This window comes from Fopius arisanus, unplaced genomic scaffold (genome assembly GCF_000806365.1).
Source record: "Fopius arisanus strain USDA-PBARC FA_bdor unplaced genomic scaffold, ASM80636v1 scaffold00004, whole genome shotgun sequence".
Classification (NCBI taxonomy): domain Eukaryota; kingdom Metazoa; phylum Arthropoda; class Insecta; order Hymenoptera; family Braconidae; genus Fopius; species Fopius arisanus.
In genome coordinates, this window is record NW_011887743.1 from 2,114,874 (window position 1) to 2,137,945 (window position 23,072).

The following is a 23,072-nucleotide window of genomic DNA, read 5'->3' on the forward strand; positions in this document are numbered from 1 at the left end:
ACCTAAAATATAATAGTTATGTTGAACTCGTTATTTGAGAAAATAGGTTGACGAAACTTCACTCACAGGACCAACTGATAGACTTTGAATATTAAAAATATCTTGAGAATTGTCGAAACATTGATCTGTCAACAGCTTTCGTATGACAGCAGATTCAAAATCATTGCCATCGATTAAATGATTGATTTCGAGAAGTCGTAACATACAGTTGGCAATAATGACTTTTGCATCGGATAGTTTGCGAACCGGATCGTCATCCGTTTGAGTCAATTTATTCAGTAGTTTTATTTTCCGCTTCTGATGATTATTTTTTTCAACGGTTTTTTCACTTTCCTTTAACTTCATGAATTTCCTCGTGAGCTCATGGAATTCTGAAAATCAATTCATCACTTTATCGAGAGTAATTACCAAATAAAGAAGATAATGACTCCGATAATATAATTCTTAAAAAACTGACGTATGGTAATATCCAATCGTTCGGTTGGGTGAAACGTTAAAGAATGTCGTTAAGGAAATGATTCACAACGATGATGCAAGACTTCTCAGAATTCCCAAATTATTTAATTCGTCGGTATTCTCAAATGAATTTTATTTACACATCGCCAGACAAATCAATAAGCCGCGAAAAGGACAATATTCACGCAATTAATTTATCAATAATTCCAAGAATACATTCAGCTGAATATTTATTCTATTTACATACATATCTTCGTAATCCGCGGAATCACACTATGATTCTTTCCGTACAGTTAATTACCTCGACTTATTCTCTCAAGGTTGCCTAACGAAGCGTTTCCCAATCTTCGCTTCATGCTCAGGATTTCCATTTTATTTTCGAGAATAGAAATAGCTTCCACTAGAGAATTACTCTCATCTGATATCATTTTATCGTCAACATGATTTTGTTGAAGGTCATTCTTCCAATTTGATGTTGATGCCCTGTCATAGAAACAGCATTTGAAAAATGATATTCAGAGACAATCAAATAATAACCAAAAAATCTTACATGAATAAACACAGACAAACTCAAGGGTATTAACAGCTCTTTCTTAATATTGTCGACGGAAACGATACGATAGCTGACACAATTTTATCTGGAGATTTTTCCCCATAACCGGATAGTTTCGAGGAAAAAATAATCATTTTCGGTTTTGATGCAATATTAATACGATAAGATATGAAGTGAGTGCCGAATCAATTATCATTTTGTCACACATGAAATGAAAAGAAGGATTAGGTAAACCGGATGAAGATGCCACCCGGTTAAAAAAATTACAACTGGTAAATGATTCGACAAACATGACGAAATTCTAAGTCTTATCAGGCAGTTTGTCATCGTTGCACTGGATTCACACGAGCATGCTCTCATTGCTAATTGGAACATATGCTAGACAACAGGTGATTGGTGCGATATCACCATAAGCCTTCACTAGGAAAAACCCACGACGATTCCCTTGAACTTCTCCATTCATCGCACGTCACTTGACACTTTAAGTAATGCAGAATTGCGGATTGATTTATACACCCATATTTTCCTGCATATAAACATTTTTCGCAAATGATACACCACGAGTTGAATACCTGCCATCGGATATTCTCCAAGATATGATGACTCAAGTACTTCAAAAAAAAAGACTTTGGCCTCAAACTATACCCTTGACGAGATAACGACAAAATCTCAACTGTGATAGCGTATGTCATCGATTTAACTCTTTTTTCTTCAAAGAATTATCCAACGACACTTATGAATCACAAATGATTTGAAATATGTCATAGCTGAGTTGTAAAAAAAATGGAACTACTCATTGGCAGATTATGAGTCCCGAGCCGATACGAAAAATTTCACTCAGTGATAACGAACAGGTATTGAGACGTGACAAACATCGCGACATTTTATCTAAACATCTCAGGCAGGGAGAGGGAAAATACAAAACGTAGCTTTATCATGTATCTAATAGGAAAAGTCAGTGATACATCGGACACAGAACTGATCGGCAGTGCAGTCGAGCCCATCAAATGCTGACATTACATCGACACGTGTATATCGCTGTAAGCTCACCTGTAGATTCAGCCGAATAGTTTAAATTTCATAAATTCACTCGACTATGCAAATTCGCCGAAAAAAAATATATATCACCAACACTCAATTACAATCAAATTCAACTGCCAGTTGATGAGAAATAATCGTTCGATTATCACGTAGTAATATCACTAAAAATATCACCGAGATTGGACCTACTTCGTTATCAGTGGTAATCATCGGTGAAGAAGAGAAAAACACGTTGACCGGGTAATATTACCGGCAAATGTTACTTCAAACCTGCACAAGCTGATTAATACAAGACTGTACGAATTGATTAGACAATGGAATTGGAAGTCTCTTCTGTTCTTCTCATCATCCTGAATGTATTACAATACTGTAAACGAGGAATATTACTCTCTTAGTATCTTTAATTATTTAAACGATTACGCTTACAACTCTTATTGGACGAGATTTAAAAACTGATCGTTTTAAAAAAGTGATAAGTGATACTGGCACATTAATACATGAACCGGCTTAAACAGTGTTCGATAAAACTCATTACGTATAATTTAATTCACTGCAAATAATACTGTGGGCGTTAACCAATTATCGGGTGGAGATAACAGAATAAAATACGGATAGAGATGAGTAATTATGTCGGTAGCCGGATTGACCGCAGCTTTTTGTATCTGATGGCAATTTATGTCATACATGGAATATTACTGCACGTTTTTCTACGACCAATTAATGTTAATGGTGATAATATTGATAAGGATTTTTTCGCACCCTCGATATCCAATGATTGGATAAAATTTGTGGACAATGTGAATACGAGTTACGTAAATATTGAAGCCAATGACAATTCTCAAGAGGGAAAAAATTCCAACGACTTGAACATACCTATTATCAATCACCCCACGTACCAGGTAGGAAGTATTCCTTATCACACTACGCATGATATCACCTTCACTAATACAATTCCTAATAATCCTATCCTTTTAGAAAAAATCGAATCATCTCTTTGTTGGGCCTCTCTTCATAAATGTTTATGAAAGAATTGAGTATCAAAATCCATAGACTCCTTGACCCCAGAGCAATTATTATGTTAATTCATTTGATAAAAAAAAAACGGAAAAAACCATCAAGACGTTATTTCATGTATCTATTTTCCTGTTGTTTTCCAGATGAATCCTGGCAGGGGGAAAATGCAATTACTATCACCTCAAAAGTGTTCGAGCAAATGTTTTTTCCCGACTACAACACTAGCTTCTGTTGTTGCTGCAATGAAAAATATTAGTCCAGCAACGTGGGGTATAATATCTGGTTGCATAGTTTTTCTGTTAACTTTCACAGAAAACGATCATGTACGATAAATTGTGATAGTAAATCAATTTTGTACAAAGCTATGATAACGCTCTTCTAACGAAAAATTTAACTGTATCAAATATGAGATTACTGATAAAAGGAAATAATAAGATATTTATTGAAATAAATATAAATGAAAAAAATTGAAATGCTCGCGCTATTGTTATTGTAGCTGTTACCGACGTTTAAAATTCTGATGAAGTAGTTCCGCGACTATAAGACTGCAGCACTGATGATTTCTCTGATTCTTATTACCAATCATATCAATGACTAACCCTCGGCTCTAGCTATTTCTATAAGGCCAGTACCATAGTACAATTTCTATCGACTCGACTAAAAAATTTCTAGTTAAATATTTACAATGAATTTCTATTTATGAAATAAAATAATTACTGATATGTCCGTAACATTACGAAAATTACGAAGAATTCGGCGCTCGATGAGTAGCTGATTGTAAACGATAAGTGGAGAGGCTGATTGTGATTTTATTGGAGCATCTGTGATTACTGTGAATATCGTTCCATCGGTTTTCTTATAATGGCTGATTTTGTCCTCCGTGTTAAAACTAAAACAGGCCAGAAAGTCGTCAATGGATTATCATCGAGCAAAACAGTATCGGAATTGAAACGAAAATTATCTGACGTCACGGGGTTTGATGTTAATGCACTCCATGTACTCAGTGGATTTCCACCAAAAGTACTAAACCTAAGCTCTTTAAATTCAACACTGAGTGATACTGGTATTGTGTCTGGCGATACTCTAATTGTTGAAGAAAAATCAATGAATCTGTCGAATGACGAAAAAGAGTCAAGACCCCATGTCATTAATACCGAGCGATTCTCCGACACACCTGGTATGCTCATGAAGAAAATTGTTCCTGCCGACAATTCGTGCCTTTTTACCAGTGTTGGATATGTACTCAATGGTAATTACTTATTAACTGTTGGATTTTCACCACAACAAACCATTGAATTTAAATCATTTGATTTTTTTAGGTAGAGTCGATCCAACATGCTCCGATTATATGCGAGAAATAATAGCCACTTCTGTAGCATCTGATCCTGATGAATACTCCGAAGCAATCCTTGGAAAACCCAACTCAGTCTATTGCGAATGGATCCTCAAAGCTGACTCATGGGGTGGTGCCATAGAACTCTCCATTCTATCAAAATTCTTCGGCTTGGAAATAGCTGTTGTCAATAGTGTTAATGGTATTATCAATAGATTCGGAGAGGATCAACATTATGGTCAAAGAGTATTTCTCATTTTCGATGGAATTCATTATGATCCACTTTATCTGGAACCGAACGACGTGCGTTACTCCACGAAATTTCACAAATCACTTAGGATTAATTTATTTTTACGTTTGTTTAATTAATGGAACGTTACAGGGTGGCAGTATTCAGACAATTTTTCCAACTGATGATGAGAGGGTACTCGTAGAAGCTGGACAATTAGCGAAAGAAGCTAAATCTAGTCGGCAGTATACGGACGTACAAAATTTCACTGTCAAATGTCTCGTTTGCAATATTCATCTGAGTGGACAGACAGCTGCCAGCCAACATGCCAAGGAGACTGGCCACATGAATTTCGGAGAAATTGCGTAGCATCCTCAACCAATAGATTATTGACATGATAATTTCATCGCTGAGTAGACTCACTAATGTTCAAAATAGAATAGACACAAATGTCCATTACTTTAAACCCTACAGTGTACCAATTTTGCAATCAAATCTTCATTAATTAGCAATATACCATATTTAGGGAAATCAAGACTGGATTCTCTCCTCCAATAATTATCCAATTATTGACATAATAGCATCATGGGACAATTATTTGTTGAATAAATAGTCATAATCGTAATCTCAATATCGAATGAGTTTCGATGCTGCATGTCACCATTACAACATTTTATTAAAATAAATCTATTGAGTTATTATTGGAGCTCTATTTTATAGTGAACAACATAATTGATAGAATATTTTTGAAATCATGGAAGCCAAAAGATGAAAATAAAGTATGATTTTTTCTTGGATTTTTTTGTGGTTGAACTTATTTTCTATAATCAATCAATCAATTAAATCAGAACCATTCAAAAAATCGAACGAAGGCCATATAGAGTGCACAGCTTGTGCTGCCACCACCAACTATACATTCAGTATTTCTTTAGATTGTTCACGAACAAAACAGTCAAACCGCATTTCTTCCACTTTGAATATCGACAGCAATACCATCAGTACGGTTAATATCGCGCCGGTTTTTATTTTCATTTGAAGTACTATCCTTCAATTTATGTTAAGCATGAATACGGAGAGCCCATTGCCCCAGGTAATGGAGAGTAGTGATCACGAATACAAACAGCCTAAAGACAGGTTAGTCAGCATACTCGATCAAATTGAACTCAGAGTGGAGCAATTGAGACGTGATGCTTTAAAACTTGAAGAAGAAAAAGATACCATGCTGACAACACTCGATACTCTAAAAAATAATGAAGTCCTGGGATGCCTTCAAGAACGTAAGTTGAGTAATCCAACAGTCAGTAAGATCAGTCTAGAACACAGCACAATCCGTCGACAATATTTCACACAATTTGGAATTTATAAGATTCTATGATTTTTTCTTCCAATTTTGTTTACAGCTGATAAAGATGATGTTTTACGTTATGCTGAGCGTCTCAGCTCCAGATGTCTAACTGTTGAAGTAATGGTGAAAGTACAACGTGATCCTATTCAACAAGACGCACTTCATCAAGTACGCCAATGGTTTATTGTTGAAAATCGTTTAATACAATTTTTCATTGACATCTTGTTAATTTTTATCAGGTTAATGGACTGATCGACAGCTTGGTGATAAGTCTCAAAACTGATTTAACATCGACTCGTCAACGTTGCGCTGCATTCATGAATGCCTGCTCTTCTCAATCCATTGGCCACTCGGACAAGATCTTTGAATCAGTTATCCTTGGCTGCACCCTGGACGACCAAAAGCGCGTTAAAAAGCGCCTTCAAGGTCTCCTCGATTACATCGACAAGATGAACACTATTGAAATGGAATGAGAATCAATGATCACCTCTATCGATGATTGTGCCTGGCGCATACAAAATACATGCAATGCATTCGATAGTTTGAATACTGCAGATGAATCAAATCGTTACGATCATTTCAATATCTCACAAATAATCGAAAGATATTAAATGCCCAGAATGTAGGTGCACCAGAGTTTCAACTAATCTATTCTTAGTAATCTATTTCTAGATTACGACAAACTATTGTAATCCATATTCAATAGTTTTACCTCGAGGGCTATTTAGATGTGTCTCATCGTTTTTATTTAACGGTGGAATCGGATTGTTCTCATATTTTCAATTACACCGCTATAGAAGAGGAGAATCCATTTCCATTTGAAGCTAATCGTAGAAACTATTGGTCAAGCATAATATCCTGCATTGTTTAAGTTTGAGGGACCTTTATCGGCTGAATCCCATTCCTTATTTTCTTCTTTAACTGGAAGTAAACTATTTGAAATCCAATTGTTATTCCATTTTTTTTGTGATAAATCAGAATAAAAGAACAAACTATTGAATACTAATTGGTGGAGTAATTTATTAGTTAGGATAAAAAATTTTCGTTGGGATCGCGTGTTCGAATAGACGGGTGTATTTTAGAGGCAGAAGTGATGCGTATGCTGCATACGTGTGAGTTTAACGTTGAAATATAGGAGAAGGTTGTGGAGTGAGCAACGAGGGGCGTTGACTCCCTCTATCCAAGTCCTTGTGAAAGGTGAAGGACACTACACATACATAGAATACTTACACGGTTAAGATTAAAATTGTCACTCAAGTTTTATGAGAAAAATAGAGTCTCCACTGGGGACTTGAACGTCGTAAAACTTCCAAGCAACTTGTGATGTCCTTAAATGAGACTACCATATTTATTATAACTTATAATATACTTTATTTAATTTTATATCTCACATTAACCTTTTTATAAATTACATCACTCAGAGAGTGAAACCCAATTCTCAAGAGGGAGTAATTAAGAGTGAAATACATATACATATGTACAAAACAAGAAGGTACAATGTATAATACTCTAGACAAAAATGCCTCTTTTTTTTGCTTGTCCTTGAAGCAATACGTGGAGGACAATAGGCGGGGAGTATCCTTACTTTTGATTCCCAGCGGCAGTTCATTTGCTTAATACTAAGGTTGTAGGAGAGAATACATTTTTTTTTTTGAGTATTCATTACAAGAGTCGGCACGCGCTCTTGACGAAATTTTTCTTCTTGTGGTGCCGTTTACCAGTAGGACGAAGAACAATTGTTCCGTTTCCGCTAGTGCGGGTACATTCATTCGGGCTAAAAGCACCTGTAACACAAATAAATTATTAATCAACCCTCGATAAGAGTCTGACAAGAGTCTTGACGAGGGGAAAAAATAAGATCGCCGATAGAATGACACATTTTTAAAATAAATCAAGGCTTATCGATTTTCATGGTAGCGTCCTTAGATGGAGAATAATAATAATATTGAGGGAAGAAGACATTCATGTTGGGAAATATTTTTTTGCCAGAATGAGGGTATTGACGATTTCAAAGGCGGTCGTGGGACAAACACTCATCATTCTACCAACCAAGTCAACCTTTGGAATGTCACTCCCATTTATGTCGACTACGGAGAAATTTCACTCCAATTTTACTCTAGTTACTCTCTACTTTTCTCAAAGCAGTCGTGGACAAATTGTATTGACCGAGAATGTCTTCTCACTCGATGAATTATTTATGCACTCTCGACGCGTCATACCCCTGTCTTATTTTATCAGGTACCATTTTTTACAAATGGAAAATATTTTTTAAAAAAATAATTTGTTGTACGTACTAATGACGGAGAGTGATCTAGGCCCGGATGAGTACAGTCTTAGGTCATCTTGAAAATCATCTTCACATCTGCGCATATCGAGGAGACACCTCGAAGCTAAGTGCCTGAAGACACTTAAAACACCCACGTCTTCCTTAACAGAAGTTCGTAGGAGTTTACAGCCGAGAGCTCGACCAAGTCTATCTGCCTCTTCTCTATTCATAAATCATTGACTATCATTTTTTGACGATTGAATGATAAAAAAATAATGAAAACTTACGGATCAATCTGACACTGATCAACCAGATCAATTTTATTTTGCACCAAGACCGTTGGTACTTCACCGCATTCATTCTCAACCTTGAGTTTCCAAGATGGTATAGCATCAAACGAATCTCTATCGGTTGCTGAATATGCGAGTACACAAGCGTGTGCACCTCGATAATAAGCCGCTGTGATAGCGTCAAATTCCTCCTGTCCAGCAGTATCCCACAGCATTAATCGAACATCTTCTCCATCCACCCTACGATACCAATCAATACCAATCAACCCAATCAATTCTTCGAAGTGTCTTCCCCAAAATCTTAATGAAACAGTGGAAATCACTCACTCTATCTGTCTCTCTAAAAAATCAACACCAATAGTCTTCTTGTAATCTCTCGTATAGGTGCCCTTGCAAAATCTTTGGATCATCGACGACTTCCCTACTGCCCCATTTCCCACTATCACCACCTGAAATGCAATAAAACCCAATCTATCTGTTATTCTCTTCGGGCCCTCCATCATCCGGATTTTCCGTGTGGCATTCCTCAATTCTCCCATGCAATTAAATATATTCATGATAACGGTGCAGTCAACACACCAGCAAAATTCACATATGCTAACGCGCTGATTGCCGAATAAGTTGGGGAAAGGGACTTACACCGGTTCGATTGGGCATCATATAAAAAACCGGTCTATATACAAGTTGTATTCACAGGTTGAGTAAAGTGCGTGGCATGCCATGTGCATCTTCAAAATATATATTCAACAGCCGCCGTTATTTCCACCTTTTCTTCCATTCTCAATTAGCCCAACCGCACGAAAAGAAAGAAAAAAAAAAGCCACGGTCAAAAATCATCGCCGGTATTTGAATTGAATTTTATGAAAGTTTGTTCATTTTTTTTTTTAATCAGCACCTCGTGGAATTTCAAGGCAGTAATTAGCTCCTCGTATTACTGATATATCAAGGTTTATGTGTGGAACCTGTGGGAATTGGTGGACCGAGTATACAAGAGGCCAGTACCGTTAAATGCAAAGAAAACTGGAAAGCTAGTCGCACCTCGGCGTATTCTCAATCCCGTATATTCAATCCAAATTTACCTCGCGTTATTTTCCATTAATGTTGGTAATAAATTCAAAACATCGCCAATGAGATTAAACTCGCCAACTCCGCGAATAAATGCTATTTAGCATTCCAGCGCAAGAACGAGAAAATTACTTCAGCTTTTTTTATTATTCGTATTCTCACAACGGATATAGCTTTTTCGTAGGTAGAGGACACTTGATACGTCAATTAAAAAAAAATTAAAAATACAATCGTAATTACAATAAAAAGCGCATTTGCATTGGAGCCGAGGGCGAGCTGTTAAATAAATTACTTAAATATTACCTTGAGTGATATCTCGAGCTCTTCCTCCCGCATTCTGATTTCTCCGCTCTTATCATAATATCTAATTACACTCTTCCCACCCCGGGAACTTCAAAACACACAGACATGGAGGAACTAAAAATGAAAATAAACTTGAAATATTCGCGTCGAGGGAGCGAGTGAAAAGCGTCGGTTTTTCACCGGATTCTTGTCGTAAAATCTTTGGCCATTGTTTGAGCTTCGGAAGCTCTAAATTATTTTTAAATGTCGATAAAATTTTGTCAATTGATAGAAGAATAGATTAGGGAAGTGATAGGATTTTTGGGTCCACGTGTGATTGAGGGGGAATGTCGAGAGCGAACTGAGAACTGGTAGGAAGACCGATGATCGGTGAAACTCGTGAAACCGTCTGAGAACACCTGTCATCAAAAACTACCTGGCGATTCCCCCTCTCCCCGCTGTTGAAGAACAAGAACAAGATTGCTCACACCTGCGTTTTATCGAGTCACTAGATTATTCTGGCACTAGGGAATTTCGACAATGGATATCCACCCTGATTCACACAATTAAATGCGGCACATTCAAAAACAAAACTCTCATTTCTACGTATATGTTCATTCTTGTTTTTATTATTAATGCAATGATATTTAATAATAGTAAAATAGTAGAAAAGGAGGCCAACTGACAAAGGAAGTATAAACTCGACGGAAACTTTAAAATAATTATTTATAATGTACGCTCGTCGATGTTTGTTGGACGTTCCTACATTTTAGAAAACATTTTTCATGCTTTCTCTATCGTTTTTTTTCATTTATATCGTGATGACGTCAAGAACGGGAATATCAGACTAACATGAAATTCTCGATATTGTTGAGTAGAAAAATTAATTATTAATCTGTTAATCGACAAATTGCGTTGAAAGTGTGATTTAAGCGATCGATTTAACGCAACTCACAAGCCACTTCATTTTAATTTTCACACGGTGCGCTAGAATACATGTTTTTATAACAAATATCACTTGAATCGTGCAAGTGCCCGTTCTTGAATTTAAAGGAATATAGTTCTTCGTTATTCGTCCATCCTGGATTTAATTTTCTGTTAAACATGTTCGTTAATCAGTCGAAGACTGTCTCATTGTACGACCCTTCACATTCATCCTCTCGATTTTTATTTTTCTTCTTGTTCTTCGGTAATCTTACAATTAATATAAAATATTATCATTACTCTTCCTACTATGTATAATACTATACGTATGTATACTATATGTATACACACATATGCATACATAATTATTTATGTATCAATGGTATCTTATGCTTGAAATTGTCGTTATTATCGAGGTGTTAAGACTCCACGTCCTTTTCGTCATATTTCCATTTGTTCTTTCACTTCCTTTGTGTGTCGTCAAAAATGATATCTGTACAAAAACATGAGCTCCACCAAATCCAAGGAAATTATCCGGAATTCGTTAAGAAAAATTGTCTCGCCTCTTTCCACTTCAAAGTCGATGAATCTTTAAACTTATGGTAGATAAACTACTCGTCATATCTTAATTTCTATTCAACACTGAACAATAATTAATTTTCTTGTTTTTTTCATAATCACCTTAAAAATTACATTGCTCTGGAATTCTATTGACGTTCATTGACAAACGGATCGTGTGAGCAAATAGGAGATTGAATGTAAAAATTGATTGAATAAACCGAGGCAAGAGTACTATAATTTGTCTGCTATTGACGGTCGTGAGTTGTCTTGCCGGTTGGACGGACCGATTAAAAAATCCATGAAAAACGAGTAAAATGTCTATTGAAATAAAAAATTGAATGAAAAAAAAATCTCACTCACACGATCCACAAGAACCAAAAACAAAACAAGACCAGAGAAAAAAAAAACAATTGGTAAAAAATGGTGATTTATATTGAATAGTTGTGAGTTTGTTTTCATACTTGGAAGCGATGATATCACTATTCAAATGCCAAACAATCACCAATGGTTGAAGCGCTTCCGGCGAGTAACATACGCATCCGTGTTGATCTCAGATAAAGCCGTTTCAAGAGGCGATTCGCTATCTCTCGAGGTTTTAAATATAAAACACATTGAGTGTTCAATTCTCGATAATATCCAAGTGCAAGTGATTTTTTATCGCTTGGTCTATGGCAGCCAGAATGATTTAAAAACCAATGCAATGAAAAATATTTCAAATGCCCTGGTAGCGGATAAAATGTCAAATTTCATTAGGATAGTGGTGTAGTGATGGTTAAGACTCAGTAGGCAGAGGCTTCTTTGTATTCAGAGCTCTCCATTGTGAAGAAATCCTCGAGCTTCCACTGGAGTGTCTCAAATGTGGGCCTCTTCATTGGATCCTTGTTCCAACACTCGAGCATTATGTCGTAGAGAGCTGTTGGACAACCTGGTGGACATGGCATTCTGTAGCCGTGCTCCACTTGGTGCAATACTTCAGCATTTGTCATGCCAGGATAGGGAATACGTCCATACGTGACAAGTTCAGTCAGGAGTATACCGAACGACCATACGTCCGATTTAATACTGAATTTGCTGTAATTAGCAGCCTCGGGGGCTGTCCATTTAATGGGAAATCGAGCGCCTATTCTTGCTTCATACTCGTCCTCCTTAATCAACCTAGCAAGACCGAAATCAGCAATTTTCACGACATTACCATCGGCAACTAGAACATTACGGGCCGCCAAGTCTCGGTGGATGTAATTTTGTGATTCTAGGTATGCCATTCCGGCAGCTATTTGCGCTGACATATCGATCAATTGTTGGAGCTTCAGACCTCTGCCTTTTCCTGCAAATATCCAAATTATTTAAATATTATCTCGACCCATCGGGACTTATTCTTATCTCTCGCGCCACTTCCCCAGACGTACTATTTTATCGCGGTACTCGTGATGAGTCAAACGCGTTGAATTTTTTCTTCATTCTTTATCACATGAGGAAAAATAATTATTCATACGGAATTTAATGCTTGTGGAATTCATCGAATAAACGAGCAATTCAGAAAATTATAATTGAGGGTAGAGCATACCTTGGAGGAATTCCAGTAGACTGCCATTCCTCATCAACTCGGTGATGATATAGATGGGCTCCTCCATTGTGCAAACAGCGTACAGTTGTATGAGCTTGCTATGTCGGAGTTTCTTCATGATCTGTGCCTCAGCGAGAAAATCTTTGGGATCCATTGTACCTGGTTTAAGTGTCTTAATGGCAACTGGCGTTGTGTTATTCCACAGGCCCTCCCAAACCTCACCAAACTGGCCCTGTCCAAGTTTTCTCACAAATTTCAATGACGATCGATCAATCTCCCACTGATCTCGCGTTCTGTGACTTAGCCCTTCGGTCACGGGTTTCTCCACCTGTCAACACAAACAAAATACGCGCCAGTCAATCCCTTATTGTGCAACGAGTTGTCTTCAACATTGCGCCCACCACTCACAATCCTTTGTCCATTTAATTTTTTATTTACTGTTCCTCACCTTATTGTCGACAAACTACATTTACAAAGCTCCTTAATAGAGTAAATGTAACCAATAAGATGAATCAGTCATAGAGAAGAAGATTGTTTATAGCACAATGCAAATCACAAAACAAATGCGTGTGAGTAGGTGATAATGATGAATTAATGAACCTCTTCATTATTTCCAGAATTTGTATTGCTCTTAGACCCTCACATCACCCCTCCGTCATTCCAAACCATTCCAGTAATGTTTATAAAATTAGATATTCCAAATGTTTTTTGGCATTATCTTTACAAACATAGCACCATTTTTATTTTTCTCCTTTATATTAAAATGAAGGAAGTACTGCGTAGAAATAAATTAATAAAACACCAAGTGCATCAGTCGGTTCAACAGCTCCTTATGAAAAATATATCTCATAAATGGCGTACAGATTTCCATCGGTTTGATGAGTATTTAAAATTTATCAGAAAATATATTAGTTGGATGGATCCTGTGAGTTTTAATAGTTTTCTTTGGTTCTTCTCTGATTTATTTAGTGAGTCCCAATCATTGATTAGGATTGATTGGATTGTTCTTTTTTTTTGTTATCTCTAAATTTAAAGCAGCCTTCATTTGGAATTTGATAGAGAGGTTGCATTAACACGAGGGGAAAATAAATTGTAATCAGATACGTCCCGTTGACATTCCATCGTGTGCTTCCAACCGCTGATCGGTCGGTGGCAACACAAGACGACTAAATTGCTGAAACGTGGATAACGTGACATACACATTCCCTTGATCTTGTGCCCATTCGTTTGGTTTAATGCTTCTAAAACTATTCTCAATTGTTTTAAAACATAATGCCATATAGAACAGGCTTGTGCTGTGATGGTGTTTCGTTGTGAATTATTGTGGACATTGAGATGAATAGATGAAGACAGAGATCAATAAAATAAAATAAGGATTGAGAATAATACAATTAATTAAGGAGATCAAATTGAAACAAGATGTTATTTGTTTATGAAAATATTTCATAATTCGGACATTCAATTTACCAAGAAAGTCCAGCGGGAAGTAGGGCAAGCAATAACAGAAAGAAATACAGTCTAATCAGAGATCGAACCTCCAAGTATAAATTTCTGATGCAATGAATATGTAATTATTTATTGCCCTGATAGTCAAGGATCTGCAATTAGTTTGGTCATAAAAAATTGGAAACAATCACTCAATCTATTGTAAATCCATGACTATGAGAATCTGCCTGTTATATTGTCTCCAAATGCTCCACTTTGAAATCCTCGCAATGGGAATTTCACAGTATGTAGTTTACTTACATTTCATATCGACCACGCACGAAATAAAACTTTCACGTGTTATAAAATTAGAACGATTGAATCAGCGAATTTGTTTGTTGTGTGAATCCCTCGACAATGCACACATTCTAATTAATACACAGTGAATGAATGAAAATTCTGGTATTACCTGGACACAGGGTTTGCAGAGATTGACGCATAAACCATCGGCGTCTTTACTGTAGTGTTCAACAAGATCCTGGAGATTTCTGAATGTTGTTCTCCTGGCGATGAAGAATCCACCCTCGTCCAACTGGCGTATACGATAATGTTTAACCGTATCGCCATCGCGAACTGCAATTCAGTTTAAACGCATGATCGATCAATTGCTATGAATAATTGTTAACAATTAATATCGCAATGGAAATGCAACAGAGAAAATTTTTAATCCATACCGGATAAGGAATAATCATTGTGTCTGCTCTCTGAATCACGAATCAAGAAAGCTCCGTGATCATTTTCAGGCAGCAACAATTTCTTCTCAGCTTCAATGCGTTTGATCTTCCTAAAGTACCATCTGCAAAGAAACAGTAACCAAACATGGAATATTCGCGGTCTTCAAATTCAATATTAATACCGAGGGAAAGTTTTAGCAGTGCCCCTCTTGCAGACCATCAGCCAACCATACCATAATTACCTCGCTATACTACTGACATATAAAGCTAATGCAATAAATAAATCATGAATTGAAACTGAATGGAGCGAGTCGGTGTGGATTTATCAAGTGAAAATATTCCAATATGATCAATAGGCAGTGAATAATTCAGTGGGTGTTGAATTATTTAAAAAATAATAGGACAACTTACGGTTCAGCCTCGATGGATTTTAACTTGGCGACATAATTACTGGGAATATATCCCTCTTGTCTGGTTCTCTTGCTCTTGGCTAACCACCAGTCACCCTGTGTGTCATTGAGTATCTCCAGATGCTCACCCTTACGAAAACTCAAGTCCTCGTCAGTTCTGGCATCGTAATCGTAAAGTGCTATGAATACTTTGGCCGTTGGTACATCAGTATCTGGTATCTGTGGCACAGGCCTGATAGGATCAGGTGGTGGTGTCGGTACTGGACTCGCCTGAGAAGCAACAGCCTCAATACTTGGATTACCAATTCTATCAGGCTTCTCTGTTTCGGGATCTGTCGGATTGCTAAAACAGTTACCCATTTTTATTTTATTTTATCTATTTATTAATATTGTCCAGGCTATGATATTTCACTGGCGACTAGTGGAAAACTCATGAAATCAGTTCGTTGAGATTTTTTATGGATCCTGAACTCGGAGGATTCAGCAGTCTTTCGTTATTTTGTTTGCCCCTTTATCTTTATGGCCCAACAATGGAATTTAATGAAGACACCTAATAATTATGAGCTGGAAAATTATTGTTATTCACAGCTGGGCGTTTCTCGAACAAATGTACGTGGGTGATCTGATTATGTCGCTTTCTTCACGCATCCGACGCGCTTCATGTATCCCCATTAATATTGAATCCATGGGTAAATGTACACATTGAGATTAAAATCAGATAGCCATCCTATCGAGAGTCTAGCACTTGCTGGCTTTTTCATTGGTCTTCCTCCAACAAACTCGAAAAATCATCAGGAAGACTTGCCCATACAACCACAAATGCAAAACACATCATGAATCACCATTTTCCTTTACAATTTTCACATTTTCACCTCAGCAATGAGAACTATTGATAACTGTGTCACGATACTTGGGTTATCTCAAATCCATGGGAAATATCGTAATGGAATAGGATTGATGTGGGATAAAATGAGTAGCTCACATGCGCCGTCTGGAAAAAGGAATCTTGGAATCAATGGACGTGACTGTCGGTTGCAGACCTTACAGACACACCATCACACGACAAAGGAGACGAGATGAGAAGAGAGAAAGAAACACGCCCAAATCACACGCGCTGTATAGTAACCAAGAGTCTCTGTTACGAAGCCAACTGTCAACTCAATGAAGGGATAGCGAGGAGATGGGGCTGCTGTGTACAGCTGTGTACGTTGCATTCACATGTGTGTGTGTTTGCATTTGTATTTGTGTTTGCCACAAGATAGGGAAAGTCCAAACCGTCCAAACCGTCCAAACCGTTCAAACCCACTTGACTAAGTTCTCGTTTAACACAATTATGTGGAATATTCACATGTTCATTTATTTTGGAGCACAGCACAATTGTTGAATAACTGGTGGTTGCTCGTCGGTATCACTACTGATTTGATTGGATTGATGAGTACTTCAATTTAATGAACGATATGGGTAAAAGTGTGAGGTGAAAAGAGCCATAGTCCATAGTGAATGTGGCCAACTGGCTGGTGGGATCTGGTGGGTTCTGGTGGGTTCTGGTGGACTGGTGTGACAAGAGGGACCTGGAGGGACGAGAGGAGGAAAATGGCTGGGGAGTACTGGCTCTCGGGTCTGGGGATAGGAATTCAACTGAAAGCCCGGCGTTCGCACTTGTTCGACCACCATCCCAACAATCCGAACTCACCCGAATCCCCCATTCTCTCCCTCCTTTTTTTTTTCTTCCTTTTACTTTTAGACCTTTTAGATTCATTTATTTCATTTCTCTCCTTTAACCCCTTTCCTTCGAATCTCTTCTAATTGTTACTCCGAATGCTTCAGTCGTTCCTATTATTCCTCTTTGTCTATCTTTTATTATTATTGTAAAGATTCTTTCTCAACGCTCTCTCACTGAAAAAAATTTGCAACTCTTCGTGACGCACGCGAATCCTCCAAGGTTTTTCTCGACTTTTTTTCATCCGTTTCAGGTTTTCTCGGTGTGGGGATATATAAAAAAAAATCATAGTTTGCCTTTTAACAACACGCAGCTTCCCTTGGAGAAAGATCTCAGAGGCCGTCCACTTTGATTTTTCCTCGCAAAGGACCCTCACGATTTTTCCAAGTTGGAAATTTAATTTTAGCCTGTCTATTCTTTCAAAACAAATCAATCAAGTCTGCTACTTGCATTGACAACTGAAAAATACAGTTAACATGAAAAATGTGATGTAGAGCATTCGGAATTACACTGCTCTATTTATTGTTTTCCTTTTTTCGTTCTGCTTGAGTCGTTATTAACCGACAGGCACTATTATAGTCGATGCATCACGCAAGTTTGTCGTTTCGGTTTATATACGACAAGCAATCATCGCCTCTTATCTACAACACTGGAAATAATGAGTGTAATTGTGGTGGTATTGTATTTTTACCTTCTCAGTAGACGTACGAAGAAATTACGTATTGACTTGGGTCTGAAGAATTTGGCGTTCATTATCGCAAAACATGCGGAGACGGTTGAAAATTAATCAGTACTGGAATAGTTGTTTTAGTGGTATTCAACTACGGACGACTGATGAGAGTTGTGTTGTCTCGCGGACGTCCATCCACTAACTGATTACGTTTTAGATTACATGAAAGATTACCCACGTTGAGTGTAATCGTGTGGGCATCGAAGATTTTTTGTTCGGTTGTTAATTTTTAGTTACATATTAAAACGAGATTTACGGTAAACTGTGCAACTTTTGGCCTAATTGTTCACTTGTTGTTTTACGTAATCAGACAAATGGCCATTTGAAGAGCGGGCAATGGGACAAGGGGAAAGGGACAATTGCCAGGAATAAATGCGAAAGATAATACACGAAAAATGCGTGGGAATGGAAAAAGTAAAGAAAAGAAAATGCTGTTTGTTATATTTCATTAATATTACAAAAGAACACATCGATTAATAAAATCGAATCGTTGAAAAAAAAAGAGTAATGATAAATTGTCAATGATTAATCAATTGATCATATGGTTACCATACTGACACAGCCACCGAAATGCAAAAGAAAATAACTCATTCCTCTCTCGATCAAATGATATTATTCAAACGAGTGAGAATAGTAACGTTGGATGAGTGATCGGCATGCAGAAACCGATTTGCCATTTTCTTTTCCAGTGGCTCGGTATGAATATTAATTTGTCAACGGTATATTATCGATTGCCTTTTGAGTTATTGGGTATTGCTGGCTTCCTCCGATTCAATTGGCACTTGAAGAATTTTCGGTCCATAAAGAAGCACATAAGCGCAATGCCAATCACCACCTCCACTGAGTTTTAATATCTCTTCGTCGGTTACGACACTGACAGCCTCGTCGTCACATTTTATCCACGTGTTACCTTTTTGACGTACCCATGCAACGTAATGACCACTGCTACTTGAACGGCCTTTGTGTGTAAGTACTGCTTGGAGTGAGTAGTAACCACTGTTATTCGAGCCCAAATCTATTTACACAAAAAATTCCATCATTTCATTAAATCCCCATCTGTTTTTTTTTTAAATTTATTACAATGAAATACCATCTGCAAAGGAGAAAGGCTCCTTTCTCACGTTATCCTCCTCCGGTTCATTCTTCCCTTTTCCCTTTTTCTCTCTCAAGCTCTGTGCCTCCTCCACTTTTTTATCCTCAAGTGCCTTGAATTTCTCACGCATTGGCAGTAATTTAGCTTGAAGTTGTGGAGTGCAAAGATCATATGCATCGAATTCCATTGGGAATTTAACGTCCTTCAATATCTTGGCATTTATTGCTCCCTTTTCTTTATAATAAAAACGGACGAATTGAATTGTCAGGTATGCCGGCAATCTACTAATTTTCGACTGAAATCATTCGTGAATATTATTTATATCGTATCGTCCACCTGACAAACGGAAAATAATTAACATGGCAAAGAGAATATAATAATAGATTTACAGTTTTCGTATAGATAGCGTCTCTTCCCAGTGTTGATGACATTTTTGTAATCTGTTCCTGTAATTTATTTCTCAAGCCCGAGTGCATGTATTTAACATCCGTGGAGATGAAACAACTCAATTGCAAAAAATCCTCTTTTCCCTTGGTCGGTTCTTCATCCTCAGTCTCAACGCATTTTAATTCTGTATCAAACGTTCCACCAAAGTATTGCTCAATGATGGATCTTGGTTTAGAAGCATTATCTCCAGCATTTGAATTGGACTGAAAGAAAAATAAGGAAAATTAATGTTGCCTCAGCTACAATAAAGAGGATTGAAGTAAAAAAAATGGTTACTTCAGCGGGCAATTTTTGTTGGAGCATTCTGACAAGTTCAGACCAACACTCATTGGCATCCTGCTGCTGGAATCCTCCATGATCTGATTTTTCAGCGAACCTTGGAAATGCCAAATGCATCATTTGAACGAGAACAATCGGTCGAAGGGATGCCCCCTTGTCCATTGCCTCGTAGAGATCTCTAAGAGAGGCTGTTATACTCTGGGCTGGCACCAAAGATGGCACAGAACTGCCTCCAACAGTCGCCAATCCACCGGGAAAATTTTTTAATGCATCCCGAAGTGGTGGAACTGTTTTTAGACACTGTACAGTGGCATTTAAATAACAAGTATTGCCAAGATTGGTTAAACCCGCTGGCAACTCCAGTGCTGTTGCTATCTCAGCTTCATTCATATCTTCAACAAATATGGGCTTCTCCATTGGTTCAACCGGCATATCTTCTTGCTTTGAACCCATCATCAATACCGTCACACCCTGTGGCAATATAACATTCCATATTTTCACATAATCCTCGATAAATATTTACCAATAAATTCTTACATCTTTCAACTTTATATTTCCCCAATCATCATCCTTCAGAGTCATTCCCTTCAGCATAACTTTCTGCCTCTCTGGTTGTACCCCGGTTAGTGCAAATAATTGAGCTTTGAACAACATTGGCTCTTCCTCCGTATTTACCTCGACATTTGGAAATATTTCTTTTCCCCATTTCACCTTAACTGAATGCAGATGAATTTTTTTTAACGTCCAGTGGATTAAAAAACAGTAACATTTAAGGTTAAAATTGCCTGCAAGTGCAGAGCTCAGTAATTACCTGTGTATTGAGGCATTTTTCTTTCGGTACTCTAATTAAATCAAACAATACTTCACCAATTGTTGCAGGCGATATTTCACCGGCTTGTCTAATCCTAATCAATTAGTGCTATTTTTTTTTTGCTTCTAGCTTTACTCTAAACAGTTTGAATCGTATAAATTCACTAAGTCATGTTACACATGCACAGCACTTGACAAATACATAATTTAGACACGTGAATGCCCCACAGCGGAACTCGAGAGAATTAAGAAAAATGTCACGTGGTTGTAGGTGAAAATTTAAAAAAATCTCACTGACTCGGATTATTTATGATTTCACTGGGATAAGGGAAATTGCATAAAATAATATTTTGCCAATGTTATATTACACATTCTTAAATTTTATTAGTTATTAGTCTTTTTATATAAGATTCAACTGACGAATAATGCAATGGCTAGTTTTCTAATAACAAATTATACAGATACATGGCTCATCAATTCTCTGGAAAATGTGCAACTTAGGACCAGCCTAGTACAATAAACATTTCATTATCGATGATAGCAACGTAACAGATGAAATACTGTCAATACACTCTATCTGATAATTCAAGTGAATAATTCTTTGGTACATAGATACATTGATTTTTAATCATTACTCTAAACTTTACCTCTGATTTACAATAACATTTTATGGCTATCCTGTTTTAATGTTAGTTAAATGCACGTTGGTACTTTTTTCATTAAAATACGACTGAATATAAGTTGATAAATAAATAAATAAAGTGGAATGAAGAAGTCCAGTAGCATAAATTAAATTCGTGAATAATTTGGCAAGTTGAGGATCAATTAGAGTATATTAAGCCCAAACACGAAGTGTAGTGTCCCAACTACCAGTGGACAGGGCAGTGCCATCGGGTGATACACGTAAACATGAGACTCGATTTTCGTGGCCGTATAAAAGAGCAACACGCTGGCATTTCAATGTATCCCAGATGTTTACAGTGTAGTCATTATATCCAGCGAATAACAAACGCCCACTCACACTGAGATCAACCGAATTTGCTCCGAATATAATACTCTCTTTGGCATAGACTGCCACCTCCTTGTCAGCACGTAGATCAAATAGACGACATGTTGCATCGTCTGATCCTGTTGCAACAGCATCACCACTCGGATGGAATCTCACCTGAAAGCAATACCAGGAGAAATAAATGCATAACAATGAAATTTATCGACTTATGGATCAATTACTCACAGAATTAACATCAGAGTCGTGTCCCTCAAAACTCTGTACACACTGACCACTCCTCATATCCCAAATAAGAATCATTTTATCGCAACTTCCAGAGACAAATGTGTTACCCGTTTCACTGGGTGCCAAGTCAATTGACATAACGTCACCGGAGTGACCGTGAAAATTCTGTAGCAATTGTCCACTCTCTACATCCCAGAGAGCACAAGTACTGTCTCCACTGCCAGTTAAAATTTGTTGATCACTGTTGGGAAATGCACAACAAGACATATAAGATGTGTGTGTGCCAACAGTCTTTTTCCTTGTTGTGACATCATCCTCGAGGCTCAGTGGATAGACAGTGACTTTGTTGTCAAGACCACCGCATGCCACGAGAGCTCCAGTCGGTGCATATGCACACGCCATCACCCAAGTCGTTGGCATTGTAACAGCGTGCTCTTTATTCGTTGTAAATGCATCCCAAATTATCATTTTACCGTCCTGAGACGACGACACTATGTGACGCTTGTCTGGTGACCAGTCTGAGCACAAAACTTTTGCCTGGTGTCCCTTCAAAACTCTTCGTGGCTTCACATTTATACAATTTATGGCTTGCAGTCTGTCTGCCACTTCGCAAACTGAAATCACAATCTTTCTAGTATCATTCTCTACAAATTACTCTATTTTATATCCATAAAAAATCATCTTACGTGTAACGTCATTCAATTTCTTCCTCTCATCCTCAAGACGAATTTTCAGACTCTCTGCTTCCTTCTCCAGCTTCTCAATATGTTCACCTTCAGTTGTCGAATCCATAACTCTATTTTTTTAATCAATTTTCCACCAATTCCAAAATAATTATCCACTAGTTTAACTGTGACAGAATGACCTCTTCCTTTTCGTGCATAACAATGATAATCAATACACATCGATAACTGGCATTTTATCCACAGCAACACGATATGTTGAGCTTGCTTTTTTAGATTTTGCCCTATGAATCCTTCCACATCCTCCTTCACGTGTGATAATCAATTGAAATATTAAAATTTTCTGTCCAATTGAAAAAATAATCGGAGTAAATGGAGAAAATCTCGTCTTTTAACGTCGCGACGCGCAGCGTCTCAGCGTCGACGCGCGTCTGTCAACTGCTTCCAGCTGACTATTCACTCACACTAACCCACGCCCTATCGATAACGAGACACTTCCTGTCCCTCAATTTAATCAAACAAATCCACCACCCATCATCAGCCACTCTAATTTCACATCCATCATTTATTTTATCCACAAAAAG

General features: G+C 37.4%; 8 protein-coding genes across 9 annotated transcripts; 3 read left to right on the top strand and 5 right to left on the bottom strand.

Moving 5' to 3' along the window:
• Positions 1 to 6: 6 nt before the first annotated feature.
• On the bottom strand, positions 7 to 2,326 carry LOC105273110 (uncharacterized). 2 transcript variants are annotated; one of them, XM_011315356.1, is made up of 3 exons: positions 2,240 to 2,326; positions 758 to 939; positions 7 to 371 (listed from the first exon to the last, which is right to left on the bottom strand). In XM_011315356.1, the coding sequence occupies exons 2-3, from the start codon at positions 882 to 884 to the stop codon at positions 31 to 33; spliced, it is 468 nt and encodes a 155-aa protein (XP_011313658.1). In that variant the 5' UTR covers positions 885 to 939; positions 2,240 to 2,326; the 3' UTR covers positions 7 to 30. The 2 variants fall into 2 exon arrangements, with proteins under 2 accessions (XP_011313658.1, XP_011313657.1); XM_011315355.1 differs by lacking the exon at positions 2,240 to 2,326 and adding an exon at positions 1,007 to 1,928.
• LOC105273109 (uncharacterized) lies at positions 1,963 to 3,492 on the top strand. The gene is made up of 2 exons (XM_011315354.1): positions 1,963 to 2,949; positions 3,208 to 3,492. The coding sequence occupies exons 1-2, from the start codon at positions 2,668 to 2,670 to the stop codon at positions 3,394 to 3,396; spliced, it is 471 nt and encodes a 156-aa protein (XP_011313656.1). The 5' UTR covers positions 1,963 to 2,667; the 3' UTR covers positions 3,397 to 3,492.
• A 155-nt stretch (positions 3,493 to 3,647) lies between these two features.
• Yod1 (Yod1 deubiquitinase) lies at positions 3,648 to 5,327 on the top strand. Its single transcript, XM_011315357.1, has 3 exons — positions 3,648 to 4,313; positions 4,384 to 4,700; positions 4,780 to 5,327. The coding sequence occupies exons 1-3, from the start codon at positions 3,926 to 3,928 to the stop codon at positions 4,993 to 4,995; spliced, it is 921 nt and encodes a 306-aa protein (XP_011313659.1). The 5' UTR covers positions 3,648 to 3,925; the 3' UTR covers positions 4,996 to 5,327.
• A 213-nt stretch (positions 5,328 to 5,540) lies between these two features.
• LOC105273113 (BAG family molecular chaperone regulator 2) lies at positions 5,541 to 6,977 on the top strand. The gene is made up of 3 exons (XM_011315358.1): positions 5,541 to 5,903; positions 6,027 to 6,139; positions 6,211 to 6,977. The coding sequence occupies exons 1-3, from the start codon at positions 5,681 to 5,683 to the stop codon at positions 6,442 to 6,444; spliced, it is 570 nt and encodes a 189-aa protein (XP_011313660.1). The 5' UTR covers positions 5,541 to 5,680; the 3' UTR covers positions 6,445 to 6,977.
• Positions 6,978 to 7,318: 341 nt separating this feature from the next.
• On the bottom strand, positions 7,319 to 10,311 carry Rab23 (RAS oncogene family member Rab23). Its single transcript, XM_011315359.1, has 5 exons — positions 9,896 to 10,311; positions 8,855 to 8,976; positions 8,525 to 8,767; positions 8,266 to 8,459; positions 7,319 to 7,755 (listed from the first exon to the last, which is right to left on the bottom strand). Exons 1-5 carry the CDS (start codon positions 9,926 to 9,928, stop codon positions 7,634 to 7,636), a joined length of 714 nt encoding a protein of 237 aa, XP_011313661.1. The 5' UTR covers positions 9,929 to 10,311; the 3' UTR covers positions 7,319 to 7,633.
• A 170-nt stretch (positions 10,312 to 10,481) lies between these two features.
• Positions 10,482 to 17,986, bottom strand: Src42A (Tyrosine-protein kinase Src42A). The gene is made up of 6 exons (XM_011315362.1): positions 17,904 to 17,986; positions 15,494 to 15,835; positions 15,083 to 15,204; positions 14,818 to 14,981; positions 12,924 to 13,251; positions 10,482 to 12,683 (listed from the first exon to the last, which is right to left on the bottom strand). Exons 1-6 carry the CDS (start codon positions 17,963 to 17,965, stop codon positions 12,139 to 12,141), a joined length of 1,563 nt encoding a protein of 520 aa, XP_011313664.1. The 5' UTR covers positions 17,966 to 17,986; the 3' UTR covers positions 10,482 to 12,138.
• Usp14 (ubiquitin specific protease 14) lies at positions 17,903 to 20,765 on the bottom strand. The gene is made up of 6 exons (XM_011315361.1): positions 20,573 to 20,765; positions 20,299 to 20,477; positions 19,759 to 20,232; positions 19,425 to 19,685; positions 19,033 to 19,330; positions 17,903 to 18,957 (listed from the first exon to the last, which is right to left on the bottom strand). The coding sequence occupies exons 1-6, from the start codon at positions 20,586 to 20,588 to the stop codon at positions 18,686 to 18,688; spliced, it is 1,500 nt and encodes a 499-aa protein (XP_011313663.1). The 5' UTR covers positions 20,589 to 20,765; the 3' UTR covers positions 17,903 to 18,685.
• Positions 20,766 to 20,945: 180 nt separating this feature from the next.
• Positions 20,946 to 22,923, bottom strand: Gbeta5 (guanine nucleotide-binding protein subunit beta-5). Its single transcript, XM_011315363.1, has 3 exons — positions 22,492 to 22,923; positions 21,806 to 22,419; positions 20,946 to 21,736 (listed from the first exon to the last, which is right to left on the bottom strand). The coding sequence occupies exons 1-3, from the start codon at positions 22,595 to 22,597 to the stop codon at positions 21,407 to 21,409; spliced, it is 1,050 nt and encodes a 349-aa protein (XP_011313665.1). The 5' UTR covers positions 22,598 to 22,923; the 3' UTR covers positions 20,946 to 21,406.
• Between the last annotated feature and the right edge of the window lie 149 nt (positions 22,924 to 23,072).

Coding starts and splice junctions, on each gene's coding strand:
- LOC105273110 (XM_011315355.1), bottom strand. Junction 372..757: donor CCTTGAGAGAATAAGTCGAG/GTAATTAACTGT, acceptor ATTGATTTTCAG/AATTCCATGAGCTCACGAGG.
- LOC105273109 (XM_011315354.1), top strand. CDS start 2,668: ATGAGTAATTATGTCGGTAGCCGGATTGACCGCAGCTTTTTGTATCTG. Junction 2,950..3,207: donor TCAATCACCCCACGTACCAG/GTAGGAAGTATT, acceptor GTTGTTTTCCAG/ATGAATCCTGGCAGGGGGAA.
- Yod1 (XM_011315357.1), top strand. CDS start 3,926: ATGGCTGATTTTGTCCTCCGTGTTAAAACTAAAACAGGCCAGAAAGTC. Junction 4,314..4,383: donor TGTTGGATATGTACTCAATG/GTAATTACTTAT, acceptor TGATTTTTTTAG/GTAGAGTCGATCCAACATGC. Junction 4,701..4,779: donor TTTATCTGGAACCGAACGAC/GTGCGTTACTCC, acceptor GGAACGTTACAG/GGTGGCAGTATTCAGACAAT.
- LOC105273113 (XM_011315358.1), top strand. CDS start 5,681: ATGTTAAGCATGAATACGGAGAGCCCATTGCCCCAGGTAATGGAGAGT. Junction 5,904..6,026: donor CCTGGGATGCCTTCAAGAAC/GTAAGTTGAGTA, acceptor TTTTGTTTACAG/CTGATAAAGATGATGTTTTA. Junction 6,140..6,210: donor AACAAGACGCACTTCATCAA/GTACGCCAATGG, acceptor AATTTTTATCAG/GTTAATGGACTGATCGACAG.
- Rab23 (XM_011315359.1), bottom strand. CDS start 9,928: ATGCGGGAGGAAGAGCTCGAGATATCACTCAAG. Junction 8,460..8,524: donor GATCAGTGTCAGATTGATCC/GTAAGTTTTCAT, acceptor ATTTATGAATAG/AGAAGAGGCAGATAGACTTG. Junction 7,756..8,265: donor TAGATCACTCTCCGTCATTA/GTACGTACAACA, acceptor TTTGTGTTACAG/GTGCTTTTAGCCCGAATGAA.
- Src42A (XM_011315362.1), bottom strand. CDS start 17,965: ATGAACGCCAAATTCTTCAGACCCAAGTCAATACGTAATTTCTTCGTA. Junction 14,982..15,082: donor CAATGATTATTCCTTATCCG/GTATGGATTAAA, acceptor ACTGAATTGCAG/TTCGCGATGGCGATACGGTT. Junction 13,252..14,817: donor TCTGCAAACCCTGTGTCCAG/GTAATACCAGAA, acceptor TTGTGTTGACAG/GTGGAGAAACCCGTGACCGA.
- Usp14 (XM_011315361.1), bottom strand. Junction 20,233..20,298: donor GAAATATAAAGTTGAAAGAT/GTAAGAATTTAT, acceptor ATATTGCCACAG/GGTGTGACGGTATTGATGAT. Junction 18,958..19,032: donor GCCTTTCTCCTTTGCAGATG/GTATTTCATTGT, acceptor TTGTGTAAATAG/ATTTGGGCTCGAATAACAGT.
- Gbeta5 (XM_011315363.1), bottom strand. CDS start 22,597: ATGGATTCGACAACTGAAGGTGAACATATTGAGAAGCTGGAGAAGGAA. Junction 22,420..22,491: donor GAAATTGAATGACGTTACAC/GTAAGATGATTT, acceptor TTGTGATTTCAG/TTTGCGAAGTGGCAGACAGA. Junction 21,737..21,805: donor ACGACTCTGATGTTAATTCT/GTGAGTAATTGA, acceptor TATTGCTTTCAG/GTGAGATTCCATCCGAGTGG.